Raw genomic sequence first — 27,853 nt, 5'->3', positions numbered from 1 at the left:
GTCAGTCGCCCCGTACGTCAGGTCGACGCGAAGGCGCAGTGGGTCAGCCGACTTGGAGGGGCGAGGGTGTTTAAATAAGCTTTAGCGGTCGTGGGCGTAGCCAGTGGCGGAGGTGCGGTTTGGTAGCGGTCTCGTTTTTGCGGGCGATCGACTGTATTATTTTGCCGTGAATCGGTCGTCGGTCGTTGGTGTTCGCTCCCCAACTCCATCACCATGGCTGCTCGCTGCGTTCGTCGGGTTTTGGGTCCCCGTGATAGTGAGTATCTGACATTCAGTTCCGCCTTCTGTTCATACCCTTACTTCTAATGCTTTAGTGTTTCTGAAAATTTACCACATGCATTACAAGCTATAATTTCAATACGAGCTATAATATGCAGTTCGATGGAATCAGCAATGTGAAATAGATATAATATAATTCTCAAGACAATACAGCCTTCAATCATAGAATTTTGTAGCACAGGAGGGGGTTATTTGCCTCATCAGGCCCCTGATGACCCTTTTAAAGAACAGTCCAATTTAATTCCATTCCCTTCTATTCCCCCCCCCCCATGACCCTGCAAATTAGTTCCCTTCATGTATATGTGCTTTTGCTTTTTGCATGTTCCTATGGAATCTGCTTCCACCACTCTCAGCTAGTGCATTTCATAACAGCACTATGTGAAAAAAGTCTCATAGCTCCTCCAGTTCTTTTGCCAATTATTTTAAATCTGTGATCTATGTTTCTGCCCTATTTGACAGAGGAAAAATAGAGCAGCTGGGGAAAATCTATTAACATCATAATTTTTATAATACTTAGGTCTCCCCTAATCTTCTTTGCTTTAAAGAGTACCCATCCCAGCTTTTCCAATCTGTCCACCGAACAACTGCCTGACCCTTAGTATTGTCCTGGTAAACCTTCTTTGTATTCACCAAAGGCCTTGACACTAATCCTGAAGTATGTTGCCCAGAATTGTACACAATACTGCAGCTGAGTACTAGAGCTTTGTAAAGGTTTACCATAACTTCCTTGTTTTTATATTGTGTCCCTATTTACCAAGCCAAATATTCCATACATTTTCTTAACTGCCTTATTAACTTGCCCTATCTTCTTAAAGATTTATTAATGTGCACACCCAGGTACCTTTGTTCTCTCTAAATTGTACTTTTTATTTGTTCATGGGATGCGGGCATTGCTGGCTAGGCCAGCATTTATTGCCCCATCTCTATTTGCCTTTGTTCAGTGTCAACTACATTGCTGTGGGTCTGGAGTCATATGTAGGCCAAACTGGGTAAGGACAGCATATTTCCTTCTTGAAGGGACATTAGTTGGGTTTTTATGACAATCGACAATAGTTCCAGATTTTTTTTTACATACAAAGATATGAAATAGGAACAGAAGTGGGCCATTTGGCTTGTCAAGCCTGCTCCACCATTCAATGAGATCATGGCCGATCTGACTGTATTACTAAATTCATGCTTCCATCTACCCCTATTAACCTTTGGTTCCCTTGCCCAGCAAGATTGTATCTACCTCTCTCTTAAACAATGACCCTCCTCTATAGCCTTCTAAGGTAGAGAGTTCCAAAGTCTCTCAAACCTCAGAGAAAAAAATCTCCTCGTTTCTGCCCTTTAAGGGTGCCCCCTGATTTTAAAACAGTGTCCCCTTGTTCTGGATTCAACCCTAAGAGGAAATATCATTTCCGGGTCCACCTTGTCCCTCTCACTCTCCTAAACTCCAAAGGAAACGAGCCAGCCAGTCCAACCTATCTTCATAAGACAACCCACTCATTCCAGGTATCAATCTAGTAAACCTCCTCTGAACCATCTCTAATGCATTAACACCCTTCATTAAATAAGGAGGCCAAAATTGCACACAATATTCAAGATGTAGTCTCACTAATGCCCTGTAAAACTGAAGCATAATATCTTTACTTTTATGTTCAATTCCTCTTGTAATGAAGGCTAGTATTCCATTAGCCTTGATTACATGCTGTATCTGCATACTAACTTCTTGTGACTCATGCACTAGAATACCTAGATCCCTCTGCACCTCAAAATTCTGCAGTCGTTCTCCATTTAAGCAATGCTCTGCTTTTTAACTCTTCCTGCCAAAGTAAACAACTTCACATTTTCACACATTGTACTTCATCTGCCAAATTTTTGCCCACTCACTCAACCTATCTATATCCTTCTGCAACTTCCTTATGTCCTCTTCACAGCATACTTTCCTACCTAGCTTTGTGTGGACCTGCAAATTTAGCTACCATGCCTTCGCTACCTCATCACCTGCCCTGGTGGGATTCGAACTCGGGTCCCCAGTGTATTACACTGAGTCTGTGGAATACTAGTCCAGTGACAATACCAATATTCTACTGCCTTGCCATGATAGCTGATCAGATTATACCTATCTTTGTAACCTAAACCACTTTTATAACCTTTCGAGACCTCTGAGCTCCTCCAATTCTGGTGTCTTACGCATTCCTGATTTTAATTGCTTCACCATTGGCGACTGTGCCCTCACTGCATGGGCCCTAAGCTTTGGAATTCCCTCATTCAGCCTCTCTACCCCTCCTCTTTAAGATGCTACTTAACCTACCTTTTTTTTGTCTCCTGTACGAATATCTCCAAGCGTCACTTAGTGTACACTCCTGTGAAATAAGTTGGGATGAGTTGTTGAAGGTGCAAAATAAATGATGCTGTTGTTGTTGTGCTGGGGGAGGTGGGATGGTGTGGGTGGGGACGGGACTCCAATACATTATTTGCTCCTGTTAAGAAACCATCTATCGCTGCCAAATCTCTGCCTCCTGTCCTTTAGTCAATTACATAACCAAGTTATGACCCACTGCTCCACACCATGTGCTTCTTTTTTTCAAAATAAATCTGTTTTGTGGTGCGTTATCAAATTTACTACCTTCATCAGCTCGCTCTGCTACTTCATCAGAGAAAGTCAATCAGGTTAGTCAAACACAATTTGCCTTTCTCAAACCTGGCCGTCCTTTGTTAAATGATACTTCTCCAAGCGAGAATTAATTTTGTTGTTGATTTTGGTCTCTATTAGTTTACCCATCACTCACGTCAAACTGACTGAAGTAACCAGATTAATTCCCCTCCTTTAGTTGAAAAGGGGCATAGCATTTACAATTCTCCAGTCCTCTGGCACCATTCCCATATTCGAGGAGGACTGGAAGATTATGGTGAGAGCATCTGTGAGTTCCACCTCAGCAACCTTGGATGTATCCTGTTTCAAAAGGATGACTTGTTAAGTTTGACCTACTTAGGATAAAATAATTAAAACTAAAAAGATACTACCTAATATATCTACTTCCCTCCTACCATGACATTAATTCATCCTCCTCTTTTGTGGAGATGGATACTAAGCGAGTACTTTGTATCTTCTGCCTCCACAAGCAGATTTCCATTCTTGTCCTTAATCGATCACATAATTCCTTATACTCTTTTTATACGTTTATAAAAGTTTTTTTCCCTTTCATGTTACCTGCTGATATTACCTGCACCCTGCACATTCTGTCTGGTTTTCTACTGTATTTTGGACCTGACATTTGTCATCAACTTGCTTTTTCTGTTTATTGAACCTCAGTTTGCTTTGTTGCTATTACACCTTGCTAGCGCAGCTGTTGCGGGGCCACTGCAGGCAGATTGTGTAATTTTAGTGTGACAGGTTTACATAGGCAAGTCCCAAATTAAATGACAACATATGAATTTATATGGTGGAAATATAAAAGTAAGGTCAGAGAGTGGGAATTAATTGAGCCAAGGCATATGGCTGTAATTTTAACCCATGCATTCTGGTGCTGTAGGGGTTTCTTTGCTGGGTTGTGATTAACATTGGGATGATAGAGAGAGAGTTCTATGGCCATTGCTGCTGCTGCACCACAGAGCTTGATGTGACAGCGTAGAGGAACTTTTTCCCTGCATTTAACCTATGTCGTTGCTGATTTCCACCGTTTGATGTAACAATATGGAAGAAGCTTTCTGGGCTGTGTCATGGCAATATCAGGGTGGCACCTGACACCAAAGTGTTTTGATGGATCAGTAGATGGTGAGAAACTGTTCCCAGTGATTATAAACCCAAGTGCACAAATTTAAGATAATTGGCAAAAGAACCAGAGGGGAAATTAGTTTTTTTTAAGCAGCGCGTTTTATGATCTGGAATGCACTCCCTGAAAGGTGGAAGTAGATTCAATAATAACTTTGAAAAGAGAATTATAAATGTACTTGACAAGGAAGAATTTGCAGGGGGGAGAAAGTGGGACAAATTGGATAGCTCTTTCAAACAGCATGATGGAACAAATGGCTTCCTTCTGTGCTGTAAGCCTCTGTGATCAGCCTTTTGTATTGTTTTCTGTCCAGGATTTCTTTCGACAACAACAGAATCACGCTTGACGAGCACGGAACGGCTTCTGAGGCGCAGCGAGCTGTTTGACAAGGAGAAAACCAGGCAGCGAGCACTGGTCCAGCGGGTCGAGAAAATCGAAGTTAAACATATGGGAATGCCTGATACTGGAACCGTCTTCATCATGAACAAGGGCCTTTCCACTCCCTACAACTGTGCCATGCGTAAGTAGGTGCTCGATAAATTAGTAAGCAGTGTAGGTTTTGAGAGTTCCCATCACGGAGTTGTTGCAGATAGGGAGGAGCAAGGCCGTGAAAAAATTTAAATGAGAGAATGAGAATTTTATATTGGAGTTATTTGTGGGGTGGGTGAGGGTGAGGGTGAGGGCGGGGGTGGGAGTGGGTGGGCGTGGGGGGAGGTGCAGGTGGGAAACGAGAGCCATTGTAGGTCAGTCAGGAGAGATGTGATGGGTGAGCAGGACTTGCTATGAGATAGTGGTTGTGTTACGACCAGGGTGGGAGGAGAGTACAGTTTATTTAGCTCCACTATTAGTTTAAAAGTTTAATTCATTCAGCAAGGTGGCCAATGAATTACTTTTGCTACTGTTAGACCCGGAATATAGGAGACTTTAACCAGGCTTCTTTTTCAAGGGTAATTAGGGATGGGTAATAAATGTTGGCCCAGCCAGTGAAGCCCATATCCCATGAATGAATTAAAAAATAAACTCAGAATAATTGATCTATTATAAAATGAAACTTCTTTCTTTAAAACAAGTTGCAAGAACTGGTTAATAACAATTTGTGATCTGGAAGTGTAACTATTTATCTCCCTTAAAATTTCCCACGCATGCATGCGCACACACGCCTAATGAATAGGGTCTTTGCAGAGATGGGCAGTTGAAGAAAATACTTTATGAAACAAAGGATAAAGTTTGCAAGATTTTGACACTGATGATCTGGAGTTCCCTCGTATGAAGACAGATCATTAGTCCCAGTAGATGCCTGGAGGTTCTCACCATTGGAGCTTTGGAGTGGAAGAAAATAGAGCCGGAACAATCCTCCTTGTCTCAGCCTTTCGGGTTTCCAAAGCCAGACTCTGATAAGGATTACCACCTTATTTCAGGCATGGCAAGGAGAGTGTGAGCTGGGCAGCTTTCCCCTTCTCAGTTTGTTCCTAAATGAGTACAAAAAAACAAGCTCAAAACAAAGCTCCTCTGCCAGGTGATTTCCAGTAAATCACTAGGCCTTTGCCTTTAAACCAGTTTTCCCCCCCATCAATTAAAGTGATTGTGGTTCAAATAGCAAATAGCTTTCCTCTTCAAGTATCATGCAGGTCAGGTGATTTATTGGAAAAGGCATGCTTGCTCATGGTCCAAGGTGAATTTATGACCTTTCTTTATAAAAAAAAAAGTGCCCAAATAACGCAACGCCCTTCCAAGTTTTAAAAGAAAAATACAATTCTTGAAGATATGTTCCCCAACAATTGAACAGAGAGTTTTAGATATGCTGAAGTTTGGAATAATCAATACTGAAAGTGATAATGATATGATGAGTCTTACCAGTTGATGGGTTGAGGTAGGAGATGCCATGGAGATGGAAGTAGGCAATCTTTATTATGGGAGTGGGTATGGGTGCCAGTCATTATGCAGGTGCATGTGGGGTTGTAAAACCAGCTCAATGTCAAATGGGTCACAGAGGTTGTGACCCATTGGTTGAACCTGAGAAATTTGTTGAGGAGGGGTTTGGCATTAGTGTCAAGGGAATGAAGGTTGTGGAAGGGGCTGAAGAAAGGGCTTCAGTCTTTATGTTCAAATGGAGGCAATTATGGCTAATCTTAGACTGGATAAGTAGTCTGACAGAAAATACAGTGAAGGGGGCAAAGAGGATAGAGGGGCAGGGCTGAGTATTGTCATTGAATGTTTGCAAGCTAATCCCATATCTAATGATGCCGCAAAGATGCATTATGTAGATGAGGAAGAGTAGGGCTTCAAGTATAGATTCTTGAAAGACAGCAGAGGTCACAGTGTGGGAACTTGTGAGAAGCCAGTGCTGGAAATTCTTGGACTTTGGTTTGATGGGTGAGTGTGGAACTGAGTAAGAGCAGTCCTTCTGAACTGGAAAACAGAGCAAAGATTTTATAGGAGGATGATGCTGATCGAGTCAAAGGCTATGTAGAGACATTGACCTGTTCCAGCAATGCCTCAATCTTAAAATTCTCACTCTCTTCATATTGACCCATGGCCATGTCCTGCTGTAACCTCCTCCAGCTCTATAATCCCTTGCAATTTCTACACTTCTCCAATTCTGGCCTCTTGCGCATCCCCAATTTTCATTGCTGCACCATTGTGGCAGTGCCTTAAGCTGCTTGGGCCCTAAACCCTGGAATTCCCTGCCTAAACCCCTCTGCCTCCCCACCTACCTTTCTCCTCCTTTGTTAGGGGAAAATTAAAATAGCTAAATGAGAACACTGTAAGAAGTTACTGAAGAGCACTTAAAATCTCCAAGCAGCTATGGATGTTAAACCTAATTACAGCTGAGGGTAAGCAGATGTACATTGCACACATAGGAGCTTTGAGTTTGTGTGATTTACACAGTTTTAAGAGATGAGCTAATGTCCAGTCACAGGCAGAACCATTCAAGTGGTGCAACGATGCGATGAAGCCTTGAGAGCTGGACTTGAGATAAAGCATAACAAAAAGTTAGTTTAGGTATACTCCTCTCTCAGAGAAGGACAGGGCAGATGGTTTAGCTTAGATATGGGAGGACATACAAAGACAAGAGTGGTCTTTGATGAAACAACGGCAGTCTTGAATTGTGAGAACCAAGGTCTTGTGTACATGTTTTAATTTTGATTGGATAATATAATTATGTATACACCCTTTAGAATAATTGGTTAGCAAAATCACATGTTTATGTACTCAATAGGATAGTTTTAAAATGGTATCTATGTGTAGGTTACCGATTGGATGTATTCAAATGTACTTAAATGTATTGTGATAAGACAAAGTACAAAAGTAATTAAATGTAATCAATCTGGGAGCAGCTGGGTCTTCATTCTTTGGAATGATTGTGGCTCCCTTGCATATGCTTGAATAAAACCGGTAAAGGAAACCTGAGTCTCTCTGGTCGCTAGGTAGTCCGGGATTGTAGTTTCTCCTCTTCAACTGGCCTATGAGGTAGTTGCAGGATGGGAGGAAATACCCTCTTCATCCTTTAACTGGCTCCTTAAAACCTATCTGTTGACAAAGTTTTTGGTTAGCTGTCCCAATATACCTTTGTATGGCTCTGTATCAAATTTTGCTTTAAGTTCTGTGAAGCGCCTTGGGGTGTTTTACCGTGCTAAAGTAGCTATATGAATGCATGCAGTTGTTGGTGTTTGTAAAATTAATCCTCTGTGCTTTTAGAAACGTAAGCTGCTCCATTCTGTAATCCCTCCAACCGTTCCTTATCCCTGTGCACAGATATGAGTGAATGGTGTGTAAAACGTTCTATACTTGCACTGGTGGATGGCGAAATATGGGATATGTATAAACCCCTTAACAAATCTTGTGACATCCAGTTCCTCACTTTCAAGGATGAGAACCCAGAAGAAGTTAATAAGGTAAGGACCCTACTCTACTGTTCCATTGGGGTGGTGTGGACAGAGGTGGCAATGGGGGGGGGGTGTGAAGGAACGGAATTTTTACAGCTTCATTTTTTTTTCCTTGACCCTAGAACCCAAGCCAATTATAGCATTCTTGCTGGTACTGCAAATCAGATCGGCTAGCTCTAAAGGCAAGAATTGAACTTGAAATCCTCCTGGCTCAATTCCACACTTCTGGCTATTTTCCTGAATGATGGAGCCATTGGGGAATGTTTTCTTCTGCTTAAGTCAGTTGCTGGGAGAAGGGTGTTGAGACAAAACCAATTTGTCCAACTGTAATTCCTAGAGATGTTTTGGCAGGAGATGACTATGAAGATGATACTTGTTTGCTGCTCTGCACACTGCCCCCTTCCATAGTGAACCTGTCAGCTATAACCTGGTTTTCCTTTGAGAAAAAGGGAGTTTAATAAAAGAAGGCAGTAGAAACATTCTGCCAATAGATACCTGTCACGTTGCTGTTAATTCATCATGACAAATAGTTCTCACTATAGCTCACAGCAGTGACAAGCCTGTAATTATGAGCACAGACCAAAATGCCATCTCTGTAGATGACCCACGCTGGGAAGCACATATCTATATTTCATGTTTCCGTAGTTGAAATCAACAATACTGGCTATACTTTGAAATAGTTTTCCATGAACTTGAATTATTTATAAACTTTCCTTCTGTAGTGTCACTGCTTTACACAGATGCTGTTCACCACACACCCAGTCTTACCTTTGGGAACTCTTAGATTCAAACAACTGACTACTTATGATGGCATCTTTCTGTTTGTTCATTCCCCTTGCCCTTTTCCTCTCCTTATGTTCATTATGTGTTCCTGTGCTGTACTGTTTGTGCTGCATTGTTAGGTTTACCTGTCCACATTGGCAATTACTGTTGGGAACTTTTCACTTTTGTTCAGTCAGACCACTGAATGTGGCATCATCTTCCACTCTGTAACCTCGCCACGTTGGCTTTTCACACCGTCTCTTATTTGTGGCATTCCTTATCAAGATGCTGAAATTGTGAAATTTCTCCCCTCCCTCAGTGTTATAAAGTTTTAGTAGGTGATATCAAATCACTACTCCCTGATTTACCTGGTCTTCTATCTGGTTGTTTTCAACCTTGCTCTGCACTATTACAGCTACCACTACTGTGACAAAGACAGCTTGCAATTGTATAAAACATTTAAAATGGGGAACATGGATCAAAATGCTTTTGCAGAGGTATAATCAGAATCGGATGCTAATGAGTTATTGGGAGAAGACGATTACGTACATGGTTCAGGTTGATTTTAGGAAGGCAAAGGGATGGTGATAGTAGTGCAGTTTAGAGGGGGAATTCTAAAGTGTGGCTTTTGTTTTGGCTTTACTGGTCTGAGGTCAGGAACAGTGTTTGTTGGAGGGATGTGGTGAAAGGTTGTAGGGCTGGAGGAGGTTTAGAGAAAGGAAGTGACAAGGCCATGAAAGAATTTACACACATGCAAGAATTTTTCATGTGCAGAATTTTAATTTTAACAACAGTCATAATGAGTAACCGTACAAAAAAAAACTTACAGTACAGCAATAATTCAGTACACTTATATTTGGAAGAAAAAGAGAAAGAAAGGTAAAGAGAAGTAAGGGGTAGAAGAAGAAAAAGGAAAGAGAAAAAAAAAATCAACAACAATCATAGGTCAGACATAGTTTCACCTGATATAATACATACAATCTAACTAGGGTCAATTATATAAAAGTAGAGAGCTGTAGTTTCTCAAAGTAATATAAGAAAAGTGCCAAGCTACATAAAATCCATCAGTGGAGCCTCTTCTGGTGCACTTTATTTTCTCAAGTTTTAAAATTCTGCATAAGATCACGTATCCAATTAGTAAAAGAAGACAGGGCAGACTATTTCCAATTTAATAGAATAATATGTCTAGCCAATAATGTTGAAAGGGCAAGTACATCAGTCTGAATTTTGTAAGAGGGAAGCCATTTGGTTCCACTTCAAAGAGTTCTGTATTAGGAGAAGGTTCTATGCTGATACTGAAAATGAGTGATCTAAAATTTTGTGTCCAAAACAAAGCCAATTTGGGACACCAGTACACATGAATCAGAGAGACTGGGGCAGTATGACATTTATCATAGGTTGGATCAATTATCTTAGCTAATTTCACCTTAAATAAATGGATACGATGTAAGATTTTAAATTGTAGCAACCCATGTCTTGCACATACAGATGAGGAATGTACATGAGAGAGAATAGACTTCCAGATATCTTCTGATAAGCCTGAGTCAAAATCTTGCTCCTAAAGAATCTTTAAGGTAGAAATTGAAGGGTAGTGTAGCAAAAAAAAAATTAGAGAATACAATTTGGAAACGGATCCCCTAACAAAAAGATTTAATTCTATAAATATGCGGTCATGTGGGAGTGGGAGCCAATGGAGGTCAATGAGGACAAGGAGACTTGGTGTGAGATAGAATGCAGGATTTGGAGTTTGGGAAAAGCTAAAGACCTATGGAGAGAACAGCATTGGAACAGTTGATAAAGGGATGGATGAGGGTTTCCTCAACTGATTGGCTGTGGTAGAGACAGAAGTGGATGATGTTATGTGAGATGACAGTCTTTTTGTGATGGAGAGGAGTCAAGTTTGGAAACATTGCTTGGGGTTGAATAGGTCATCAATGTTGCAAACAGGGCCAAGAGGAATATTTATGGCAAGGCTACAGAGTTGATATTGGTAGGTGGTGGTGACAGATTCTGGCTTTGGTCTTCCTAATGTTTAGCCGGAGGGGAACTGCAGATTTTCCCACACCGTGTGGGTCTGGGCTCTTCATCAAAGTATCTCAGTTTAAAAAGTAACTCTCAAAGCCCTCTTTATAAAAACTAAAAAAAAAATCCCTTTTCTCCTACTTTGCCTCACCTGAGGTGGGGGTTAACTTACTACTCTCTGGTAATTTGCAAGGAAAGCTGAGGTGAACTTTTCTCCCTCCACCAGTAACCGACCACCCCACCCCCTCCCCCAGTTTCCCTCTTTGGGCGAACCTCTTGATGATCAGAAGACAAAGTTTTTTAAAAAAAAAAAAGACCTGCATTTATGTCATACTTTATTGTCACCAAAATGTCATACTCGTGGCAGTTATATGGGGTTAAGTACAAAAGCTTTTCTGTGCCTGCAAAGTCCCAGGAACAATGATAAAGTGCCTATCCAATTATATTGTTTATTTTGCCCTTTGTTAGTCATTGTGGAGCAGCTGAGACTTGAGACCAAGCAGCTAAAATATGGGATCAAGGAGAGATTCCAATGAGTAGGGCAAATACAAAAAAAAAGGAATTGACGGAATTAAGAAGAATCCAAGAGTTATTCTTTCATTTATTTAAGGGTGGGATGAAGATTTTACATAAGCCCTTCCCAGTACCCTCCTGGTTTTGTGGTGTTTGTGAAGATGTGATTTATTGCTTGTTCTGCAATTTTTTATTTAACAGGCTTATTGGCGGTCATGTGCTATGATGATGGGTTATGTCCTTGAAACAGCATTTAAAGATGAGTACCATGTTGAACTGATCAGAGCACCACATGTACCAGGTACTGTATACTGTTTTGTAAAGAAACGGAGTTCAGCATCGTCTGTCATTCTTAGTTATGGCCAGATTAATCCAACTGTCAATTTACTGTTCTCTTGGCTTCCAGGAGTGGTGAGAATGTGCAACTTGCTACCACTTGGAGTACTTGAGGTGAATAGCATAGACGCATTTAAGGGGAAGCTGGATAAATGCTTGAGGGTGAAAGAAATAGAAAGATATGCTGATGCAGTTAGATGAAGAGGGACAGGAGAAGGCTCGTGTAAAGCATCAACACCAGCATAGACTTGTTGGGCTGTGTATGGCCTGTTTCTGTGCTGTACGTTCTGTTGTTCTATAATAGGGCAGGGCCAGGAATCCTTACCCGCTCAGGGCCATTGCATTCATGTTGGTGACTCTCAAGTACAATGAGGAGCGGTGAATACTGGACTCGTGTTCTGAGTAAAGATCAGGGACATTCCCCCCCATAGGAAGGGAGACACGTCAAGATTATACATCACCTCCAGTCAGCCTATTCCAAAATCACAGTCGGTGACCATGCCGGCCGGGACTGTGTCTCGAGACAGTTTGGTCGGGCACACGAGCCTCCCCCCACTGACAGGGAGGATGGTGCTGGGTTCAGCTCTTCTCTCGGTGCAACAAATGGGTACCGTCAATGCAAAGGATGCAACCTGTTGTGGCATTGAGCTGAAGAGCAGCAAGATCCCTGATTTTATCTCTGGTCAGTTTTGAATTGGCTCACTTCAGCTGGGTGGGTGAAGAAAGCAGTACAACTGGTTTCAAAGTTCCTTAAGTCAATGTGGGGAAATCAGTTTGGGCTTTTGACTTTTTGCTTCCCTTTTTGTCTGGCTGGGAGTGCATGTAAGTGGACGTCCTGTGATGCCCCTGTAGTTCAGTAGCCTACTTGCTATCCAGGCAAACTTGAGCAGTGGTCACATGGAGGGCTGCTGATACTTTGGAACCATAGCCCAGCATAACTTCCTGTGGAGTGAAAAAAAAACTTGGATTTATATAACACTTTTCATGACCACCGGACATTTCAAAGAGCTTTGCAACTAATGAAGTACTTTGTAGTCACTGTTGCAATGTAGGAAACAGGACAATCATGTTGCACACAGCAAGATCCCACAAACAGCAATGTGATGATGACCAGATAATCTGTTTTTGTGATGTTGATTAAGGGATAAATACTGTCCAGGACACCAGGGATTACTCCACTGCTCTTTGGAATAGTGCTGTGAGCTCTTTTACATCCACTTGGGAGGGCAGATTAGGCCTCAGTTTAATATCTCATCCAAAAGACAGCATCTCCAACAGTGCAGTGCTTCCTCAAAACTGCACTAGACACATTGATTTTTGTGCTCAAGCCCAGGAGTGGGACTTGAACCTAGAACCATATGACTCAAGTGAGGATACTACCAACTGAGCCACAACTGATGCACAAGAGGCAATGGAGAAATGAGAGGCATTCCTGTCCAACTTTGTGCAGCCTTGGTGGTGATTCTATGGGGAGATGGGGGTGGTGGAAGCCATTATTGTTCCTCCTAGGCAAGTGTCAAGAGGTATTGACTGTGGTTTTGGAGTAGGCTGACTGGCGGTGATGTATAATCTTGGCATATCTCCCTTCCTATGGTGGGGGGATATCCCTGATCTTTACTCAGAACACAAGTCCAGTGTTCACCGCTCCTCATTGTACTTGAGAGTCACCAACATGAATGCAATGGCCCTGAGCGGGTAAGGATTTGAGGACCTGAAAAAGGCACCGCACTTTTCCTAAGTAATGTTGTATTTTCCACCTTGAGATTATTGAAGTGTAAGACTTCCTTTCTGTCGTAGTGATTTCTGGAGCTTTCTGTTATGATGTGGTACTGGATAGACGGCTAGATGACTGGACACCCTCGGTGGTAAGTGTGCTGCTCCTTAGTCCATCCTTCTTACTTGGAGATCCCAAGCAGCCATTTTCTGATTTTATTTCGTAAGTCTGCCACCTCCCCAATCTCCCTTTGACCTACACACCCTAGAATTTGAATGAATTTCCAGTGTTTGTATCCAGTTCAAATAAAGATTATCCCTAAGTGCTGTGAGTTGAACTTAACTTTAGATACCAGCTATGACAGTGCTCATGATAACAAAGATGATGGGATGAAATAATAATCCTGTTATTATATATAATTTCCACGCACTTTCTGCTGTGAAGGTAGAGCTATGCCTGAGTAGCTGCTCCTTTTAGGGCCACAAAATGTAATGCAAATAAATACGATCAAGATCAACTGCAAATAAGCACGGCTCCAAGCTCAGCGAAAGGTTAAGCGCCACTGGTGATGGAAGTTTGCAGATCTCCAGGTTCTGGTGAATTTCTAACTATCTTTATAATCGCCTCCAGCTCTATAACCCTCTGAGATACCTGCGTTCTGCCAATTCTCATCTCTTGCATCTCCCAACTTTAATCCTCTACTATCCTGGCTGTGCCTTCAGCTGCCGAGGATCTACAGTCTGGAATTCCCTCCTTAAGCCTCTCCGCCCCTCTACCTCTTCTCCTGCCCCCTTAAAGATGCTCCGTAAAGCCTACCTCCTTGACCAAGCTTCTGGTCATTTGTCTGAGTATCGTGCATTTCAGAACCCATCAAACCTGAGTGGAAGCAAGTAAAAGCAAAATACTGCAGATGCTGGAAATCTAGAGCAAAAACAAAAATTACTGGGACAAAACTCAGCAGGTCTGACAGCATCTGCGGAGAGGGAAACAGTTGAAGTTTCGAGTCCATATGACCCTTCATCAGGACTAAGACATATAGAAATGAGATGAAATATAAGCTGGTAGAGGGGGGTGGGTGGGACAGGTAGAGCTCGATAGGGGGCCAGTGATAGGTGGAGGCCAAGTAGAGACTGCCAAAGATGTCATAGACAAAAGGACAAAGGGGTGTTGACAGTGGTGATATTATCTAAAGAATGTGCTAATGGGGACATCAAGGGTAGAAAGCAGGACGAGCAAGTGGCAGATGGCCCTAGTGGGGGTGGGGTGGGGGGGAAGGGATTGAAATGGGCTCAAAGGTGGAGATGAAACAATAGATCGAAATAAATTTAAAAATAGGAGGGAAAAGAAAAATATGTTTGTAAAAAAATTTTTTAAATTATTGGGAAAAGGGGGATCGGAAAGTGGGTGGGGATGGAGGGGAGAGTTCATGATCTGAAATTGTTGAACTCAATATTTAAGTCCAGAAGGCTGTAAAGTGCCTAGTCGGAAGATGAGGTGCTGCTCCTCCAGTTTGCGTTGAGCTTCACTAGAGCAATACAGCAGGCCAAGGATGGACATGTGGGCATGAGAGCAGGGTGGAATGTTGAAATGGGAAGTGACAGGGAGGTCTGAGTCATGCTTGCGGACAGACCAAAGGTGTTCTGCAAAGCGGTCACCCAGTCGGCGTTTGGTCTCTCCAATGTAGAGGAAACCGCATTGAGAGCAGCGAATGCAGTAGACTAAATTGAAGGAAGTGCAAGTGAAATGCTGCTTCACTTGAAAGGAGTGTTTGGGCCCTTGGACAGTGAGGAGAGGGGAAGTAAAGGGGTAGGTGTTGCACCTTCTGCGGTTGCTTGGAAAGGTGCTGTAGGAGGGGGTTGAGGTGTAGGGGGTGATGGAGGAGTGGACCAGGGTGGCCCGGAGGGAACGATCTCTGCGGAAAGCCGCCGGGGGGGTGAAGGAAAGATGTGTTTGGTGGTGGCATCGTGGTTCTGGGAGGGAGAGGAAGATGTGAGGGCGAATGCGCGGGAGATGGGCCGGACACGGTTGAGGGCCCTGTCAACCACAGTGGGTGGAAAACCCCGGTTAAGGAAGAAGGAAGACATGTCAGAGGAACTGTTTTTGAAAGTGGCATCATCAGAACAGATGCGACGGAGGCGAAGGAACTGTGAGAATGGGATGGAGTCCTTACAGGAAGTGGGATGTGAGGAGCTGTAGTCGAGGTATCTGTGGGAGTCGGTAGGCTTGTAATGAATATTGGTGGTCAGTCTATCACCAGAAATTGAGACAGAGAGGTCAAGGAAGGGAAGTGTCAGTGATGGACCACATGAAAATGATGGAGGGGTGGAAATTGGAAGCAAAATTAATACGTTTTTCCAGATCCATGAAGTGACACCGAAGCAGTCATCAATGTACTGGAGAAAGAGTTGTGGGAGAGGGCCGGAGTAGGACTGGAACAAGGAATGTTCCACATACCCCATAAAGAGACAGGTATAACTGGGGCCCATGTGGGTACCCATAGCCACACCTTTTATTTGGAGGAAGTGAGATGAGTTTAAGGAGAAATAGTTCAGTGAGAGAACAAGTTCAGCCAGACGGAGGAGAGTAGTGGTGGATGGGGATTGTTCGGGCCTCTGTTCGAGAAAGAAGCGGCGAGTCCTCAGACCATCCTGGTGGGGGATGGAGGTGTAGAGGGATTGGACGTCCATGGTGAAGAGGAGGCGGTTGGGACCAGGGAACTGGAAATTGTTGATATGATGTAGGGTATGAGAGGAATCGTGGGTGTAGGTGAGAAGAGACTGGACAAGGGGGGAGAGAATGGAGTCAAGATAGCAAGAAATGAGGAACAGGCTGACACGATCGGTCTACTGGGACAGTCCTGTTTGTGGATTTTAGGTAGGAGGTAGGAGGCAAGTAATCCTCGCTCCTGAGGGACTGCTTAAGGATAAGAAGGTATAACACTCGATATATAGTGGAGAATGGCAGCAGAGTATGGAGGTTGCTTTCCCTTACCAGGCATGGTCTTAGCAAATGGTGTAAAAGCATCTTGATTCTTTCCCTTGTTATTGAGAAGCCTGTGTTTCTGCAGGTGCTGTTTAATGTTCTATCCACATGGTGGCACCCTCACCACACTTACTCACAGACTGCCCTGAGTCTTGTGACACCGCTGTGAGAATAGGAAAAAGCCTCTATCACTGCAGTACTTGAAATTCGTCGCCTGGAGGCAGAGTGGAGACTCCGCTCACAGTAAACTGTAAACTTTATGGTGATCTCGGCTAAAGCCACAGTGCAGAACTCTATAAAATGACAGAAAGCCCTGTTCGTGTTTAGAGAAACTGGTAAGGAGTGGAGATCCAGGACAGTTGCTTGATCTCAAGGGGTTTACGAGTAGCTTTACCTGGAGTATTTGCCTTCCTGCTTGATTTGTGTTTTCATTCTTGGGTGGAGCAACGTTCATACAACGGGTGTGAGGGACAGCTTGTGGAAAAAGAACAAGAGGGAAATTTCACACAGCATGCTGTTGTTATCTGGAACACACTACCTGAAGGGGTGGGAGAAACATTCCATCAAAACTTTCCAAAAGTAATTGGACATTCATTTGCAGGGAATTAATCTGAAGGGAACTAACTTGTAGACTTATGGGCAGAAAGTTGGGGTGTGGGACTAAATTAAACAGTTCTTTTGGAGAGCCAGCACAGACACAACAGGCTAAATGGTCCCCTTTTTGTGCTGTAAAATTCTATGCTTCTCTGCTGCTCGTGTTTGTACGCTAGGATATTGGAGCGAGTGTAAAACTGGATATAGTGCTAACACACCTACCTTGGCATTAGAAATCTAGAATCCTTTTCCTCCAAAGGTTGTGGATGTTGGGACAATTGGAGTTTACAAGACTGAGATTTTGGCTTGGTAAGAATATCAAGGGGCATGGAGTTAAAGTGGTAAATAAGGTCGAAATATACATCAGCCGTGATCTAATTGAACAGGTCCAGTGAGTTGAATGGCCCACTCCTATTGTGTCCCCACTTTTAATTTCTGTTTGAATGGGCAGTGAGAGTATAAAGGGGATGCATCACAAAAGACACACTTACATTGATATCACTTTCTTGAAATATCTCAAAGTTTTTCATCCGATCAATTACTTTTGGAATCCAGCGAATGTAATTGTGAGTATTGCTCCAACTGCTCTCATACATTCCAAGTGCCTACTTAGATTGAATGCCAGAATGCAGGTGCCAGTAATTTCCTGACTCTCTGATTTTGAAGATGTGAAATGGTGGATGATTTGAGGTGGGACCAGAATCTAAAGAAGGGGAGGAATAATTATTAGTTCAGAATTACCCCAAACTCAACATTTTTCAGACCTTTACAACAAACAGAGAAAGGGATTTTTCAGTCTGTCTTGGATTATAACTGAAATTGCAGAGGCCAGCATTCTGGTCCATCACTGAGTCTCCCTTCAGATGGGTTCTGTATTCAATTTTGAAAATTGAAAATTTTCTAACATTTTTCACTCTCTTCCTTTTCTGAAGTTCCTAACTAGCTAATGCTCACTTCCATAGCTCTTGGTGCCGAGTGTGAGGGTTTAAAGTATGAGTCTCACAAACTCTTAACAGTGAAGAGTGTCACCCTAAACCTAATCCAACTGTTTTCTTGGTTAAAAGCAGCTAAATGGAAGACAGACCAGCAGTTGGAGCTGAGGCCTTCTGGTTAATGTGGTGAACCTGTGGGGAACTTAACAATTTTTATTTTTAGGAGTGCCAGTATTTTTTGTAAAATTTCCAAGTTTGCTGACGACACGAAACTTGCTGGGAATGTGAGCAGTGAGGAGGTTGTTAAGAGGTTTCAAGGCGATTTAGACAGGTTGAATGAGTGGGCAAATACATGGCAGGTGCAGTATAACGTGGATAAGTGTGAAGTTATTCGGTAGGAAAAACAGAATGGCAGAATATTATTTAAATAGTGATAGAATGTACATCAACATTTCCCATAGGGACCTGGGTATCCTTGTATACCAGTCACCGAAAGCAAGCATGCAGGCGGGGCAAGCAGTTAAGAAGGCAAATGGTATGTTGGCCTTCATTGCGAGAGGACTTGAGTACAGGAGCAAGGATGTCTTACTGCAGCTGTACAGGACACCTGGAGTTTTGTGTGCAGTTTTGGTCTCCTTAACTAAGAAAGGATGTACTTGCCACAGAGTGAGTGCAGCAAAGGTTCACCTTCCTGGGATGGCAGGATTGTCGTATGAGGAGAGATTGGGCTGACTAGGCCTGTATTCATTGGAGTTTAGAAGCATGAGAAGGAAGCTCACTGAAACTTATAAAATTCTGACAAGGCTGGACAGACTGGATACAGGGATAAGAACAGAATTACTTGGAAAAACTCAGCAGGTCTGGCAGCATCGGCGGAGAAGAAAAGAGTTGACGTTTCGAGTCCTCATGACCCTTCAACAGAAGGATTTCCAACATCCGCAGTTTTTTGTTTTTATCTCTGGATACAGGGATGGTGTTTCCCCTGGCTGTGAGGGGCCTCGAACAAGGGGTCACAGGCTTGGGATACAGGGTAGGCCGTTTAGGACTGAGATGAGGAGAGACCCCTTCACTCAGAGGGTGGTGAACCTGTGGATTCACTACCACAGAGGCTGTGGAAGCCAAATCACTGAATATATTTAAGAAGGAAATAGATAGATTTGTGGAATTTAAAGGCATCAAGGGGTATGGGGTGAAAGCGGGAGTATGGTGTTGGGGTAGAGGATCAGCCATGATCATATTGAATGGCGAGCAGGATTGACGGGTCAAATGTCTTACTACTCTTATTTTCTGTGTTTCTATGTTTTTTACTTTGTATTTGATGGCAATGGTTTGCTCTCGATAGAGACTTGCATCTTCCACAGGAAACATGTATACAGAAACGTTGGTCTGCGCGGTCGCTCACTTGTTTTTTTTTATTCATTCACGGGATGTGGGTTTCGCTGGCTGGGCCAGCATTTATTGCCCATCCCTAGTTGCCCTTGAGAAGGTAGTGGTGAGCTGCCTTCTTGAACCTCTGCAGCCCATGTGGCGTAGGTACCACATGACAAGTTTATGCTGCAAACTTCCCTGCTTCTTGAATTTTCTTGTGTCTTGGGTAGAACGGCATTATGTCTTTGAAAGCAGATCTGCCAGTCTCCACGTGTTTAGGGTAGGATTTATTTACATGTGTAAGCTGTGTTCTCTCAACTTTGTGTTTCTGCCTTGTATAACCCAGGAGAACTTGCATTCCCTCACTAAGGAGGCTCACCGGCTTATTCATAAAGACTTTCCCTTTGAATCGTTGGAGGTGGCACCAAAGGTTGCGGTGGAAATATTTGAGGAAAACAAGTAAGCATGAGGATATCTGAACGGTCACTTCCGAACAGCTCCAACTGACTCGGACAGCTGCTGTTTTGCCCTATAAGACAGTCGCACACTGCATATCGTGTACTCCTGACGTCACTGTTTAGTACTCGCCCTTTTTTCCCCCTCCCTCTGCCCTGGCACCCCTTATTTTCTCTCCTACCCCGATGGCTGTTGCTGCAAAACATTTCCACAGGCTCTGATGGTGTTCCAGTACCTCACCCCAATGACCAGTCTTGGCGTGTGAATTTTGGATAGGGATTGTCAGTGTTATTCAGCCATGCAGTTATTTATAGAGAAACCAGATTCACCACCACCTGCGGACTCCCCCCCCCCCCCCCCCCCCCCCCCAAACCCCCGAGCTATGTGTACAAGGATGCACATACGCACTCACTCACTTTCCATCAGAAGTTACTAATCAGGAGCGGAAACCCTGGCTGATTTTCATTTTTCACTTCCTTGCCCTACTATTGTTCTGGTGTAAATAGCTCAAATGACCTGAGAATTGAATTTCTTTGAGATGGAGTAATTTATTCCACCAAGTGTCAGGGTACACAAATTCACAATGAAAGCAGAAATATTAGTGTTCTAAATTATTTAATTGGGTGGGAAGGAAGGTGGAGTGGTCTACGGGGCAACTGCTCAGACACACATCTTGTTATTCCACAGACGTTCTACTTTTGCACTTGATTGTTACACTTGTTACATTTTATTGTGGGGAAGCATTTAAGCCTGTCATTGGTCTGGGCTGATGGCTTCACCTCTGTGTTCCTTCAGCCTGTCTGAATGTGTTCAGGTTTTACTCAACAGCCCTGAGTGAGCTCTAGGACCCACCTGCGCAACTGCTGTTCTGTAAGCAAGCCTGGCTCAGTTCTCCTCCTTCCAAGAAGGCTGTTAGTGGGTTAGTACATCTGGGATGTGTGCTCATTGGGGAATTCTCAATTTCCTTTGGGGAATGAAAATCCAAAGTGGTGTTCTTGCATCTTGGGGCAGGCACTCAGGAAATGCCTGGTGTTTGAGTCCAGAGAGGGCGCTATCTGCTACCTGGGACATGTGACCTTCTACTGTTGATTTGAGAGAATTTAAATGGTGATTGGGAAGCTGAGATGACTATTCTGAAGTGCATTGCATAGGTATGTTAATATATTCTTGTCTTCGATGGTTTTCATTTGAGTTGAAGAATAGTTGTGCATGTTTGTGTTTGCACTCGATGATAGGTATTGGCTTGTGAATATATTCAGTGATTGTCTCTGTGTGCACACAGAGACAATGAATATGCAGGTATACTTAACTTCTGTGGCTTTATGGGTGTGAATGTGTGTATTTGACAATTTGTACGTGCATCGACAATCTGTGTGCAGAATGCATAACATGCCTGAACTTCTTTACAGGCACAAGTTAGCTGCGATTGAGGAGCAGGCTTCCCTCCATCCCAATAAACTTGTGAAGCTGTACAGGTGAGAATTGCTTTACTCTGTGATACCATCTACCTCAGTACAGTGTTTCATCACAACTGTGGAATATATGGGGAGTAGGAAGAACAATCTTCTGCAGCATTATCCCTGCAATCTCAGTAAAAGTGAGCATGAGGAGTTAATTTGTAGCATGTCCTCCTGAACTTTGAAGAGCACCCAGTTTCCACAGGCCACTGCAACTGAGACACCACCCATTTCCCCCCTTTCCGCTGCACCTAATGTGAGCTGCGAGAGTTTAGTGCTGCTGATTGCTGTCAATTATTGAGAATGGCTCCATTCTCCTGCACTGACATGCTTCAGCTTGTGAATTTTCCTATATTTATATATGTATTAAGAAAATGCTTCATTTAGAAAACATTACTCTCGTGACATGGGTGTTGTGCCAAGGACAGCAATTATTATCCATCACTTATGCCCCTAAGAAGATGATGGTAAAGACACTGTCTTCAACTACTACATTCATGTGGTTAAGGTGGAAGATGCTATTGAAGATACTGCAGTGCATCCTCTGGATGCTACACGCTGCAGTCATGCTATTGCCAATGACAAGAGAGAGTGGATGTTTAAGCTGGTGAATGGGCTGAAAGTCAAGAGGACTCCTTTGTCCTAGACGATGTTTGGCTTCTTGAGTACTTTTGTAGCTTTAGTCAATCCAGACACGTGGTGAGTATTCCATCACTCCTGACATGTCTGATTTCCCTTTCCCTGGGACTTCTGAGCTACGTGGTTCCTTATTCTGGTATCTCACAGTTGTTTAACATTTAATTTAGGACTACAGTAAGTCCCGTGTTGAACTGATCTGTAGGTTGTTGTTATGGGGACAGCCAACCGTTGAATTGGATGACGCAGTGCAATGTGATCGTTAGGGTTTCAGTAAGGTCTAATGGTGGGTGTGAAATTTTAATCTCATTTTCACATTTTGATCTGAAAAACCACTGGCAGAACGGTTAAAGATTATGTAACTTGTGCAAGGATTTAAACTAATCAGACTAGTGTGAGAATGTGTAAGTGATTTGATGTTAAGGGCCCAATAATAGCTTTGGCTTAAAAGAGCTTTTGCTTATAGCTTATCGGTAGGAATGCACTAAATAAGCCTGATAATAACACTGGCAATGTATGTTGAATGGCGTGAACCTTGTCAACTGTTCTTTCCCTTGCATTTGAATGTTCACAGTATAAGTGTAACCCTCTCAATCTCTGCCTGTCTCTGTAGGTGTGGTGATTTTGTAGATGTCAGCGATGGACCACACATTTCCAGGACCAGTGTCTGCTCGCAGTATGAGATTACTGCTGCCCACAACCTGAAAACAACCCAGTCTGGACTGGTACGGAGATTCCAGGGAGTCTCTCTGCCTCTTCAGCTGAAGGTAAGCTGACACAAATGTGGACAAGGTGTTTGAATCACTCGTAGTGATGGCTCTTATTTAGTCTTGTTATGATTAGTAATATGACTTGTGTCCTGAAGCTTTGCTTGGTATTGTGTGGTGGTTCCGCGTCTATGTCCAGCTTCAATAACTGGTCTCTTACCTGATCTTTACCAGGACAGCGATCAGGGTGCTACCAATAGCTAAGGAAGGAGGTAAAATGAGTAACAATTTAACTGTAGAATGGTGTAGTGTCAGTGACTGAAGCATCGCAGTATTAGCTACATGCTGACTCCGGAGACAAGAGCAGAGATTAGACCCTTTCTCCATTGGAGAACAAGTGGAGAAGGGTCAGTTTCCTGGTCTGCGCACGGACAGCTTTTAGAGCAACAGTGGCAGAGGGCAAGGAGCAGGTGGCTTCTCTGCATTGGAAGGTGAACAGCTATGTTGACAGTAAACTGAATTTCAAACTGCAGTTGGTTCATTCTTAATAAATAGCCCTGTAGTGTTATTGGTAAAGCTGCAGGAATTAGTTCTTTGCTGATTTAACCCTTCATTGCAGATGTTGCACTCTGACTGACCGGCCAATGTGGAAAAAAATAAACTGATTGCAAACAAAATTTTTAAAAAAGCCTCATATACACAAGCATGGAAGGACTTGATGGCTTTTTTGTCAAGGTACATAATATAACAACCTAATGATTTCAAAATAACTTTCAAAAGGGAATTGTATCAATACTTGAAAGGAAGAAAATTGCAGGGCAGGTTGAGGGATCGGTTATTAAAGCATACACTATCTTAGGTTTCATAGAGTACAAGAGCAAGGAGGTTATGTTGAACTTGTATAAGACACTAGTTAGGTCTCAGCTAAAGTATTGGTTCTGGGCACCACATGTTTAGAAAGGATATGAATTGGAGAGGGTGCAGAAAAGATTTATGAGAATGGTTCCAGGGATGAGGAACTTTAGTTATGAAGATCAAATCGAGAAGTTAGGACTGTTTCCCTTGGAGTAGAGAAGGTTGAGAGGAGGTTTGAAAGAAGTATTCAAAATCACCAGGGGTCTGGACAGAGTTGATGGGGAAAAAACTGTTCCCACTTGTGAAAGGATTGAGAATGAAAGGACACAGATTTAAAGTCATTGACAAAAGAAGCTAGTGAGCCTATCAGCAGCAAATGCAAAGAGAAACCAGCCTGGATTGGATGAACAGCTTTACAGCATTTTTCACATAAGTCAGTTAAATATCCAACAAGTTTGGTAGGCCAAGTCCAGGGGCCTTGGGGGCCACAACCTGGCCTGCGTGCTGAGAGTTAGACAGGCTTGCTTCAGTTCATCCTGAGGGTATTTAAAAGAAAGCAGTTCTTTATCTCCTTTTTCTTCTGAAGACCCTATGGCTCATTGTTACATAATGATGGATTCAAATTGTAGTTTAATCCTTTTGAGGATGTCCACATAATTGGTGATTATTTCTCCACTTCAGTTCCTTATAATGTAACTATCCACTCTTTATTCACATCCCTTTCCATAGACCCTCTTCGCTGTGTGGGAAAGGTTAAGGCAGCGATCCCAAAAACTGGTGAGTTGAATAAGTTCAGTTTAATTCTGATAATTGTGTATTTATTTTAGTGTAACACAATTGATTATTAGACATTGGTTTGTCTTGTATCCAATGATGGTGCTATTTGATGTGCTATTGGGAAAAGCTTTGTATTTCCTTATTTTTTCTGTGTTCTGCAGATTACAGAAGACAAAGTTCATACAGAGACAGTGGAAGCAAGAGCATCGTGAACAGATTGCACAAAGAGACAGAGCAGGGGACATCAACCAACTTGCTTCGAAAAATAAGAATTGTAATTTTAAGTAAATGGGCTAATTATGTACACAGTAAAATATGATATTACTCTTATTGAGCTTCTTGTGTTAAAGAGGGATATATGCAGCAATTTGTAATCTTGGAATGCACTGTGTAAGGGGAGGTGGAAGCAGATTGCATAGTAACTTTAAAAAGGAAAGTGGATGTATATATTTGAAAAGGAGAAATTTGCAGAGTTACAAGGAAATAATAGGGAACTGGGACTAACTGATTAGCAGATTTATGCATGCTAGGCTGAATGGCCTCCTGTATTACGCTATGTAGGGATTAGGACAAAAAATGTTAGGCCTGCGTTAGGTTTTCTCTACTTTCTTGAAGACGCTGATCCTTTGGATTACATTTCCATGGGGCTGGTAGTTCTTGGGTACCCAGCCCTGAAAAACCACACGCCATGAGTGTGAAACCTCCTGGCACGAACTCTGTCTGCTCGAAGGTGGAAAATCTGGGTGTGAGTATTAACTGATGCTCAATTTAGGGGGCATCATAGCCAGGTCAGACCTTACCTTTAAGGCACAAAGGCAACCTCAAGTAGTTCTGTGCTTATCTGAGAGAGAGATAACCTGCCAGTAAGAGGTTGGGACTTGATTTTCCTCATATTTCCATCTATTTGTAACTTTTAGGTATTTATGAAAAATTATTTCTTTGCTGGTGTTTTGGCTAAGCCAAAGTTTTGAAAAAAAATGTTTTCTATCCATTAATCCTGAGGATAATGCAGGGTTCTATATCCTGTGACCACTAACTGAATGGTCACAGCATTTATAGGGACAGTTTCTGCCCCCAGGTTAACTAACAGTGCGAGTTGTCAGCTTGGCTCAGTGGGTTTAAGCTCCACTTCAGCAAATGATCTGGGATGACTCACTGGTGCAGCATGCAGAGAGCACCACCACATTGTCAAGAGGTAGTGAGACATTAAACAGACACCCTATCCACCTGTTCTGTTGAATAGGTGGATGTTAAGATAGAAACAGGAGTAGGTCATTTAGTCCCTCAAGCCTGTTCCACCATTCAGTGAGATTATGCTGGTGAACTATCTCCATATGCCTGCCTTTGTTCCATATTACTTAATCCTTTTAACAAAAATCTCAATCTCATTTATAATGAACAATTGGTCTAGCATCAATTTGCAGACAAGTGTTACAAATTTCTACAACCTATTGTGTATAGAAGTGTTTCCTAATTTCACTTGTAAAAGGATGGGCTCTAATTTTTAAACAGTACTCCTTCGTTCTAAACTCCCCAACGAGCAGAAATACTTCCAGTCTACCCTATCTATTTCCCTTAAAATCTTAAACTTCGATCAAATCGCTCCTGAAAGTTAGAAGGTTAAGGAACAACAACCCTAGGTTGGGTAGTCTCTCCTTGTAGTTTAATCCTTGGAATTCAGGCATTATTCTGGTAAATCTGTGTTACACTCTATTGTTAAAGATGTCACTACAATTTGAACAAGAACTCCTGCCCTGGGCAATATTCCTCTATCAGCCAGCACCATCATTGACATATTAATGAGTTGCCCACCTCATTTCTGACAGTGGAATTACAGAAACAAGTCTATAATAGTGTTTATGTTTCACATAAGCTGCCTCCTACGATAACTTCCCTATCTAAATCTCTCACCGTATCCTCGTGTTCCTTTTCACTCGTCTACTTATTTAGCTTCCACTTAAATTCACTTCTGCTATTTGCTTCAACTGCCCTTTGTGGTAGTGAGTTCCACATTCTAACCATTCTCTGGGTAAAGAAGGTTCCCCTGAAATTCTTATGGATTTATTAGTGATTATTTTATAATTATGCCCTCTAGTTTTGGACTGCTCTACATGAGAGAACTTTTCTCTACGTTTACCCTGCCAAACCCCTTCATAATTTTTAAGATGTCTATAAGGTTACCCGCCCCCCCACCCCCTAAGTTCTTTGCTTTTTAGGAGAGAAGAACCTCAGTCTGTTATTGCTGTGTGAAATAGCTGCCATGTTGGTGCCCATGCCAAAAGTCGCCACACTTAAAATGATTTATCCACTGTCATGTGAAGCCCTGAGGTGATGTGATGAGATGCTATATAAATGCCAAGCCCTTTTCTTTGAATTCCCAAGTGAGGGATTGCAGGATATTCATTTCTGCCATGAACGTTGTATAGTACACTGCCAGACGCCCTGAGGCTAGGTAGACATTTTTTTTGAGTTGAATAAAGCAAGTGCAGAAATAGAAACAAGGCAGGAAACAGGATTTAGTATAACCCTCACATATTTGCAGTAATTACTCAATACATTCTGAGACTAAATGATTCTCTAGACATGTTTGAAATTGACTGTAACTTTGGTCAAAGCTGAAGCCTTTAGGTATAGACTAGAGAATAAATAATATCGACTGCAATAATCATAATACAAAGGGTCAGAATATTTTTGCTATGGGGAGGAGAGGGAATCTCAAACCCACCTTTTCCCCTCCTGTCCTGAAGATGCCACCTCCTGCAGAGACTTGGTTCCTTGGGTATTGGCTTTCCTCTGGTATCTCACTCAGGTGCCCTTTGTCAGGCCTGAAAATTCTTAATGATTTCCTAAAGATGTAACAACTAGGGCATGACTTATTTTGCCAGCTGCAATAAAATCCTTTTGTATGAAGTCCACCAAGCCTTGACCTTCTCTGTCTTTAACCTCCCCCCTCAGCTTATCCAAAATTTCTGTTTGACTTAGTGCTTCCTCTGCTTGTCCCCTGCTCCTGTGCTGGAAGTTCAACTTCTATACTGATGTCACAATCTAGAAGAAAAAAATAAATTAGTATATTTTCTATCCCTTGATCATTTGAAGTGTCATCATTAGAATCTTTTATTGGTCCCACCATTTCTTTCTTTTACTCGATTGTTGTGAAGATATAAAAATGCCTAATATTTATTTTAATATTCCCCTGCTATGCTAATTTCATGCTCTCTTTTTTCCCGAGCAGCTTCTTCACCTCCTTTACTTTGTTTTTATATGCATGTTCTTCTACCATGCCACCTGTTCCTGCTCTTCAAAAAGCTCTTCAAAAAGCACTTCATTAACTATAAAGTGCTTTGAAGCTTCAAGATTGTGAAAGACGCTACATAAATGCAAGTTTGTTCTTATACTATAGGGACAATTTTTTTTTCCACACTACCTGCTTAACTTGCATTGTAGCCTGTAATTCTTTTCTTCTTGTTTCTCTTTTCTGCTGATATGTATCAGTTCTATACAAGATCCATTTTTTTCTAACAGGACTGTTATACTTGAGAAGGAAGGAAGCAAAATAACCTTTCTAAAGTTGAATGATGCTATTCTTTTTTTGCAAAGTTTTGTTATCACTGTTGTCATTCTGTTCCCTGGCTCTAACCTGCTCTGCCATCTCTTGTTATTTAATGTCAGGTTCAATAATGCTATTGCTTGCCTAGTGCAGTTGATCAATTATTTCACCCTTTACAGCTTTACTGTAGGAATTTACAGCACAGAAAAATCCATTTGATCCATCATGTCACCCTCTTTCTGGAAAATAAAGTCAATCATAACTACTATTC

At 42.3% G+C, this 27,853-nt stretch overlaps 1 protein-coding gene across 1 annotated transcript; it reads left to right on the top strand.

Moving 5' to 3' along the window:
- On the top strand, positions 1 to 27,850 carry mrpl39 (mitochondrial ribosomal protein L39). Its single transcript, XM_041211291.1, has 10 exons — positions 1 to 256; positions 4,351 to 4,557; positions 7,794 to 7,933; positions 11,423 to 11,522; positions 13,355 to 13,422; positions 19,494 to 19,606; positions 21,013 to 21,078; positions 22,310 to 22,463; positions 23,988 to 24,035; positions 24,197 to 27,850. Exons 1-10 carry the CDS (start codon positions 214 to 216, stop codon positions 24,245 to 24,247), a joined length of 990 nt encoding a protein of 329 aa, XP_041067225.1. The 5' UTR covers positions 1 to 213; the 3' UTR covers positions 24,248 to 27,850.
- The last annotated feature ends 3 nt before the right edge of the window (positions 27,851 to 27,853 follow it).

The sequence above is a fragment of the Carcharodon carcharias genome, chromosome 18 (genome assembly GCF_017639515.1).
Source record: "Carcharodon carcharias isolate sCarCar2 chromosome 18, sCarCar2.pri, whole genome shotgun sequence".
Classification (NCBI taxonomy): domain Eukaryota; kingdom Metazoa; phylum Chordata; class Chondrichthyes; order Lamniformes; family Lamnidae; genus Carcharodon; species Carcharodon carcharias.
The sequence above is the reverse complement of the archived record's forward strand: the minus strand, read 5'-3'. Positions and strand labels throughout refer to the sequence as shown.

Excerpts from the sequence above, each read along its gene's own strand:
- mrpl39 (XM_041211291.1), top strand. The coding sequence starts at position 214 with ATGGCTGCTCGCTGCGTTCGTCGGGTTTTGGGTCCCCGTGATA. Across the intron at positions 7,934-11,422 it reads ACCCAGAAGAAGTTAATAAG|GCTTATTGGCGGTCATGTGC; the intron begins GTAAGGACCCTA and ends TTTATTTAACAG. Across the intron at positions 22,464-23,987 it reads CTCTGCCTCTTCAGCTGAAG|ACCCTCTTCGCTGTGTGGGA; the intron begins GTAAGCTGACAC and ends CCCTTTCCATAG.